General features: G+C 45.0%; 1 protein-coding gene across 1 annotated transcript in view; it reads right to left on the bottom strand.

Moving 5' to 3' along the window:
- The window catches only part of COPG2 (coat protein complex I subunit gamma 2), a 267346-nt gene that overhangs the window by 1232 nt on the left and 257710 nt on the right, over positions 1-8404 (bottom strand). Inside the window, exons 21-23 of the mRNA XM_087821015.1 lie at positions 1339-1436; positions 511-649; positions 134-232 (exon numbers count right to left, since the gene is read on the bottom strand). Of these exons, the coding sequence (XP_087677141.1) occupies positions 134-232; positions 511-649; positions 1339-1436 (336 nt within the window). The remainder of the gene's footprint in view (positions 1-133; positions 233-510; positions 650-1338; positions 1437-8404) is intronic.

The following is an 8404-nucleotide window of genomic DNA, read 5'->3' as shown; positions in this document are numbered from 1 at the left end:
AGCAAATTATTCATTTTGACAGGGCTTCAAATTGGAATGCATACAATGGGACAATAGCAGGGCAGGAGATGCCCATGCATAGCCTTCCTATTAAATTTTGCAACAAAATGGGAAATCCAGTGAAGTTTCTTACCTGCCAGGTAGAGGGAATGGGAATTCTTGTTCTCAGGTACTTTGTCTGACCTCTCACATGGCTGCATGCCCAGAAATGTGATGATGTTGTTGACAGCTTCTGTGTTGACAAGATTGATGCAACAGTATCAGGAAAGGTCAGCACAGGGGTCTGCTCTGCACCAGTACCTACTGGGAGCTGGGGGCTAGAAGGGGAGGTGTGTGGACGGAGGCCACTGGGCTAGAAACCGGTTGACTCAATTCAATGACAGGGTCCCTGCCTTTTAAGTGAATTAGTTTCTGCAGTATTTAAACCAGCGTGTTCTCCGGAATGGTGAATATTCCTGGTTGGTTTTATGCAGCTGTCAGGTAGGACACTGAGAGCAAAACTGTTCTCACCTTGAAGACTTTTGGTAGAACTGAGGGCAAAGGTCTCCTCTTTCTCAAAACTATCTCCCACTTCTTCCCAGGCAGCAGCAAAGTTAGGCTTCAGAACCTTCTGAATGTGGTCAGACACGGTCACTTCAAGATCTTCCAGCTGGTGGGGACAAGCAGGGTCAGTGAGTGAGTCCTTTCAGTACAGAACAAAGTTGGACGGGGCTGACTCATGTGGCCTTATCATTCTGTGCGGTATCATTTGGGAAAACTATTACCAACTAGTTTAAGTCCTATAGTCTGGGTAAATCTAATGATTTAGCAAACGAAAGCAAGAAACTATGACAAAAAGCATATTCAGATAAACATCTACAACCCTGGGGTACAAAGCAATCATGTTGCCACACCCAAGCGCCAAGTTCAGGCCACCAGGGCATTCTGAACTTCGCGTTCACTAACAGGCTGATATTTCTCTAGCTGCCCCCTGCATTTTGCGAAGGCTTTCAGTCCATGAGGTAGCTCTATTATAAGCACATTAAAGCTGAGCAAAACAACCACCCCAATACTTCAAATAAAGCTCATTGATCTCGATGAAAATCATGTACTTCTTTTTTACCTTGTAATTATCCCTATTATAAAGACAAAAAAGCGTGAGTTTTGTTTTAATCAGGAAGTGGTAAATCTCCCTTCTCTTAGGCACGGCACACACACAGGAGGGACAGTGCAGGCCCTCCACAGGTGTAATTTAAGAACAAAACCTGTAAGCTCATGTCAGATGTCCCTAGAAAAGTGTCCCCTTCAGGTGGAAGTCCGTGGTGGAAGCGCGTCCCAGTGTCTGTGCAGGGGACTCACCACGTACTCGTCGTCATAGCCCTCCTCAGCTGGAGCCCCGGTGTCAGGGTCGCAGTCCCGCACAGTAAACTTCATGGTGCAGCTAAAGGTGCCTGCAGCTGGAGGAGAGAGCGGGCAGGCCTGGGTCAGTGGGCAGTGCAAGCGCAAATTCCCATGGTAACGGAGCACCGTCTGCACTTGGCACTGTGCTCTGTACCGTCAAATAAAACACACAGCACTCTTTCCAGAGTAGTAGTTCTTAAAAGCAGCCCGTCAGCTGGTCAAAAGGCAGTCTCACAAAGTATGCTTTTAAAATCCATTCCCCACTGTGGGTTAGAAGAGTACAGAAAAGACAACATTGGCAAAACTGTTTTTGTTTTGGTATAAAGCGAGCAGCAGGGGAGACTTTGGGGGGCTTTTTGCCATGCCTGTCAAAGGGAGCTACATGTGGAAAAAAAGTAAGAACCACTACTTCAGGCACAACAAAGCAAAAAATATGGGTGGTAAAAACACAGATCATTAACAGCACAACACAGTCTAAATATCAAAAGATAATACCACTTTTAGATTGTGCATCCACAGACCACCAGGGTGAACTTGTTTTATCTCAACTTTCAACCTGCAGTGAGTAGGTCAGTAAGGAGGTGCTACACTAGTATTGGTAAAGTCAGTGTCTTAAATGGAAAAGCAAGTGGGCGATCATATGATCATATGTTTTGAGGCAACTGGTGGAAGTAATAGGAAACGGAGGCAGGGGCACATTTTTGGAAAGTGAAGTTCATGAGTGGATTTTCTGAACTGTCTGAAGGAGGGCATTTATTAACCAGGTGAAGAAAAGGGTCTAATCCATGGTCTGGAAAAGGCTTATAGGTACACAAATACTAGAAACGATCATGGTTAAATCAAGCTGGGGGGCTCAAAAATGATTTGGGGCATAGGCAAGGACAGGAAAGAACAAACTCAGATATAAAGATCACACATGATGATATCGGCTCAGTCTTAACTTTAAACTCCCTCCTTACAAACAGACAGTAAATGTCAGTACATGTTGACATTACCTGTGAAAGTGTAATGTGCCAGACCCTTAGATAAAAGGATGGCTGAGACATGACCTCTTTCTCCAATAGCTGATTGTCTAGGAGTTAAAGAGTATGTGTGTGAGAGAGATCTACCTATATAGCTATGACATCACAACTCATGCCATAGGTTCTCTAGTATAACTTTTAATAGAAGGCAGTGTGGGAATGCAGGAGTAACAGCCTAGGAAAATCACAAAACATTTGAAAGGATGTAACAGTTCATTTGGACCTCAAAAGATGTGAAAGAGCTTTGGTGAGCAGAGGAAGGTACATGAGTTACAGGAAAGAGGCCAGAAAGACCATGGGTAGTTGGAAACAGTAAGAGATACTAATGAATAGGGGCTGAGAAGAGAATCTGTTTAAGAACATATTTGAAATACTTTGTATTTCAAATGTAGGAGACTAGATATTTTCCAGTAGGCTCTGGTGAGCTGAGCAGTAAGGAGATTGAAAAGTTAGAGATAAGTAAGGTCACTGGTGGGAATCCTATGAAGATGAGGTCTGAATTCAGAGAACAAACGGACTTAGTAGAGCATGTTGAAAACATGATGGTGGCAGGTTGACCCACATAGAAAGAGTGTACCTTTCAAGACTACAAAATCCCTTTTAATGCAGTGATGGAAGAATGATCATGGTTACATCCAGCCAGGGTTTCCTGCCAAGGAAGAGGGAAGAAGAAAGAAAAAGGTGGAAGTTAGCACAGACCTGGAATGGGTCTGCTGAGGTATTTAAAACAGTGAAAGGAGAGAGATGGGATTATGGAAGGACCAAGGCCATGATCAAATAAGAACAGAGAGGCAGACGGACATTAGTAATACAAGATTAAATGGCCTGTTTGGTTCCGATGAAACACATACAGACCAGCAGCTACAGTGGTAGATCACAGCCTGGGCAAGCTGGTTAAATTTTATGTACAAGAAAAGCCAGAAGATGCTTATGTGTAAGTAAGTGATACAGAGACGCGGAATAGGGAAAGAGGAATGCTATTAGTAGAGATTATGTTCCTGAAACTTTAGTGGCAAATTTTTAATGAAATGGTTTTGTTGATACAATGAAAGGTCACAGAGAATCTGAGGTGAGCTCCAGTAAAAACCATTGGTAGCAGTCTATCAATATTGCTAGAAAGGATGACTGACAATAGGTGATGAACAGAAGGGGTGAGAGGGGACCTCCATGGCAAGAGGACAACATGAGTCCCTTGCCATAACATGAAGATGAGAGCTTCATGAACAAAGCCAGGCAAGTGGCGGAAGGGAGTAAGAGAAGGATGCCCTGAAGGTCTACATTAAAGCTGTCCTCAGAGACGGGGCTGGTCTTGTGTGGACTGACATGAGAGAACTACTGAGGAGACTGGTATGAAAACACAGAATTGGAGGAGATATGGATGCTGGAAGCTACGTAAGGAGAGACGTGTATGAATTAGGCAGGAGTGCAGAGCCTGTGCTGTGGCAAATGGCATAGGGGGAGATTTGGCGGGAGTTGCCAGGTCTCAGCCACTGGAGGGGAGATGACCACTAAATAAGATGGAGGTTCCAGAAAGCTCTGTTAGAATAATAATTAAGAACAGGACTTGGCCCATGGAGCAACAGTCAGAAAGGGGGTAAGAGGGACGGATCGGAACAAGGCGAACCGCAGCAGCCCACACAGGTCTGGGCTGAACCGGGTGGGAAACACACTCCATCTAGTGTGTAGGAACCCGGGAAGATAAGCGAGCGGAGCAGCGCGTGCCGAAAGTGAGGAGCCTGTTGGACATCAACTGGAAGGAAAGGACAGCATTCCTGGGCCACAGGTCATGAGGCAATAAGAAAGAAGAGACTGGAGGCAAAGGAAAGGAAACACTGGAGTGGAGGGCCCACAGGGTAGAGCAGGCATGGAACAGATTGAGATGAGGAATCCTGTCAGAGCTCAGAACAGGTCGGACTGGTCACCTTTGGGGTGTAAAGATCATCTTGGGAAGTATAAAGAAAGTGAGGAGCAAGGACAAGAGTAGGAGGCAGTAGCAGACTAGCTCTTGAAGCACCAATCTGGAAGGAAATTGCTAATTAAAGGACTTGGGTGACAGGAAAGTTTATAAGGAAGCTAACAGATGAATGTGGATCAAGAGCTGTTGCTGCCCCTTTAGAGGTGGACAAGGCTTGACCTAGAGCATGTGGGTGGTGGTCTGTCCAGAGAGCAGACGACATGTTGGGGGGGAGTGGGTGAGGGTTATGAGGGAGGGACAGCTGAAGTACTGGGCATCTGTTCCTTCTGTAGAAAGATGGCAAGAGAAGGGATGATGGATGGTTAAGTTACCTTAGTCTACTGCACAGTGTGTCATTAAAGCTGGTTGCTCTTAGAAGCTGTCCTGCCATGTGAGGGCTGGCTAAAAGTCAAAGACATTTCCCAGAGAGACACTTGTATGAAATACCGTGGAGGAGGAGAGAGAGGACGGAGGTTGGAGAAGATAGAGGATTTAAGCTGGGGTGCAGGATATAAGGTGTGAGTAGGGAAAGGCTTTAAAGAGCGCCAGAATGAGGAACGCTGGACCCTGGCAGGGCTGTCTACTAATGAGAGAGGTGTGAGCTAAGCTAGATCAACGCCAAAGGGGAGAGCATGTGACCAAGAAGTGACTGGAGAACTGGTGTTTGCAGGAGTGCCGTGTGGAATCTTATTTGAAACAAGTGTGACCAATAGAGCGAAAGGCTAAGGAGTCTAAATGGGGTGAGTTTCAGCCATGGCCAGTGGCGGCAGTCCTGTGAAGGTCTGGATTGAACTGAGAGTGCAAATGTATTTAGAAGGGAGTGGAGGAAACATGAAAGACTACTGAATCCATGAGAAATGACAAAGACGGTAGCTGAAAACATGAGGGACTGTGTAGGTAACAAGTATTTCTGTAGGGTCAGTCAGGGGAAGGAGTGGAAGAGCCTGAAGAAGAGATGGTTTGTTTTGAAGATTGGCAGGTTTGGCAGGAAGGATATGGTACGATGTTTATACCAAAGATCATGATTAAATAAGAGAGAGACTGGGAACTATGTAAAGTGAGTAATCTGAAAAGTACTGAGAGTAGGTGGACTGTCATGGGCAGATAAGATGAGGAATAGTCTCCCAGAATGGACAGTCCTGTAAGATCTTATAATGAGTTTATTTGGTCAAATGTTGGGTCTTCATGCCAGAGTTTGAAAAGCAGTATATATAAAATGGGACAAAATCGAGGCCTGAAAGGTAACAGGAGTTTTAATTAGGAGGAGATGGATTAAAATGAACCCTGGTATGAAGCCAGACAGCAACCTTGAAGACCCCAGGATAACTCTGAGTAGGTGACTGTAGCATGGTGACTAATATGGGGGACGAGTGGCTAGAGATCATGGTATTTAGGAGCTAACCTAAGTGTGAAACTTCATTTGTTATTCCCATGTGCAGATGATAGATGAAGTTATACTGTATGTAATTAAGGTGTGGGAGGGCAAACCATCGAAGGGAGATACAAACGATTATCGTGCAAATGCCACATTAAAGTTACTCTTAGTGTTTACTCTGTCCTGTGAAGATTTTCTGAAGTGACAGAGAGTCACTGGGCAGGGAACCTGGCTAGGGGGTGCTGTTTAGGAGGAGACCGAGTCCAGGGGAATGAACTGAACATGGCAGCTAAAAGAAAGGTGGTTTAAGATAAGGTAGCACATTTCTTTAGGGCAAGATAGGTAACAAGGGGGAAGAGAATGGGAGAGCAACATGACAGCTGACTCCAGATTAAAAGGTCATTTGAAGAATGGCAGGTACTGAGTGGAGGGAGAAGGTCCCATACTTGGGCCAAAAGACATGGAAGAGGAGACGTTAAAGCTCAGAGGAGCACTGTATGGACTAGAGAACAATGCTGAGTAGGTGGCATGGTAGTAAGAAAAACCACATGCCCATAAAGCTTTCCAGAATGGGAATCCTGTCAGATATGACGGGCCTAATTGGTCAAATATGTGGGTATAAGGCCAAAACGCAGTGACTAGTGAAGGAGTCACTAGAAGTAGAGTGAGTCTGATGCCTTGGTAGGAAATTTTTAATTAAAGGGGATGGTTGAAGAGAAAGTTTAGAGCAATGCTGCTTAAAATGTGTTCTATCAGCATCGCCTAGGAATTTGTTAGGAATATAAATTCTTCAGCCCTGTCAGACCTAATGAATGAGAAACTTGGGGTGGGGCACAGGAGTTTGTGTCTTCCTAAGCTGCAGTTTGAGCAACACTGCTTTAGAGGAGGGTAGATTAAGAGTAGTTCTGATAAAAAGTCTTTGCCAGCTAATAGTATATGTTCAGGAGGAGACTGAGTCCATTGGAATGAACTGAACATGGCAGCTAAAAGAAAGGTGGTTTAAGATAAGGTAGCACATTTCTTTAGGGCAATGATAGGAAACAAGGGGGAAGGGAATGGGAGAGAGACATGACAGCTGCCCCAAGATTAAAAGGTCATTTGAACAATGGCAGTTATTAACAGGAGGGAGAAGGTCCCATACTTGGGCCAAAAGACATGTAAGAGGAGAGGTTAAAGCTCAGAGGAGCATTAAAATTAGCTCTGCAGCTAACATTAGGATTAGCTGAGAATTAGAGAAGCCTTGTAAGAAAGGATATAACTAACACCAACTCTACTTAAATTTTTAAAAAGAAAGGATAGCCTGGCTGGCGTGGCTCAGCGATTGAGCATCAACCTAGGATCCAGGAGATCTTGGTTCGATTCCCGGTCAGGGCACATGCCCGGGTTTCGGGCTTGATCCCCAGCAGAGGGCGTGCAGGAGGCAGCCGATCAATGACTCTCATCATTGATGTTTCTCTCTCTCTCTCTCCTTCTCCCTTCTTCTCTCTGAAATCAATAAAGACATATTTTAAAAAAGATAGTGGAGGAGAAAACGAAGGCTTAGGAAAGGGAAGGAGCCACACAAGGTATGTTAGGGTGGCGAACGCAAGAGAGTGACATGGCCTCTGGTTCGGGCACTGAAGGGTGCTGGAATGAGGAATACTGGGACATGGGACAGCAGGGGCTTGAGGAGAATGAGTTTGTGCTAATTCAGGTTATCGAGAGGAGAGAGGAACTGTGGGTAAATAAGAATGGAGGTTAGGAAGGAGAACCATTCAGGAAGCTGTGGAACAGGGGGCACAGAGAGGCTGCAAGGGGCGGCCCCATAACCCAGCCCACACAGTCTGAACAGTGAGTGCTGAAGACGAGGTGTCTGTGTCCAGAAGGTGCTACTGAGTATGGGAGTGATGTACATACATGGTCTCTGAGTGAAGGCGGGATGCTGAATGTGAGGAGGTGTTTATACGGCAAAATAAAGAAGGGTATAACAGCAAAGGTAAAACTGCTGCCAGTTGAGAAGGTACCATTTAATACTGACATAGAAAATGTCACTAACTGGAGGAATATGGCACCGGACTTGGGCCAAAGGTCATGACGGGAAAGGAAGATGACAGGTTAGAAGCTACCCAAGGGAAAGACTGTCTAATGAGTAGAAAACTGGCTTTGAATGAGGGAGAGAGTGAGGATCAGGAGGGGAAGGAAATCTCAAAAGGAATAAGTATTCATTACTGTGAAAGGTTCAGATATATGGGGAAAACTCCAAAGGAAAACTGGAAAGAACAGTGTCCTATAAGAGGGACATGAAAGACTCACTCAGGAAATAAGGTGACAGTAGTGTTTGAGAAAATGAGAGAAGCGATTCAGGAAACTTGTATGAAAAAATAGCAGAGAAGGAGAGCGAAAGATGGAGGCTGGAAACTAATAAGGAAAGGGGATGTGTGCAAGACTAGGGTGGAGAACACGCAGTGTAGAAAACAGCAAGTGTGGACGGGCATTAAAGAGGGCTAAATGGGAGCAGAAGGAAAAAGGAGTTGGAAATTTGTCAGAGTGATGTATTAACAAGGAGAGAGAGTGAGGTAAAAATGTGGCAAAGTAAGAATTGGAGTATGAGGTTTTGCTGTCCAGAATGCTCTGCTGGGAAAATACTGGAAGTGATGGGTGTGGTCAATATAGTGAAAGGTCAGAAATAGGCTG

The sequence above is a fragment of the Miniopterus natalensis genome, chromosome 10 (assembly GCF_054644295.1).
Source record: "Miniopterus natalensis isolate mMinNat1 chromosome 10, mMinNat1.hap1, whole genome shotgun sequence".
Lineage (NCBI taxonomy): Eukaryota > Metazoa > Chordata > Mammalia > Chiroptera > Miniopteridae > Miniopterus > Miniopterus natalensis.
This window is presented reverse-complemented; position numbering and strand designations above follow the sequence as displayed.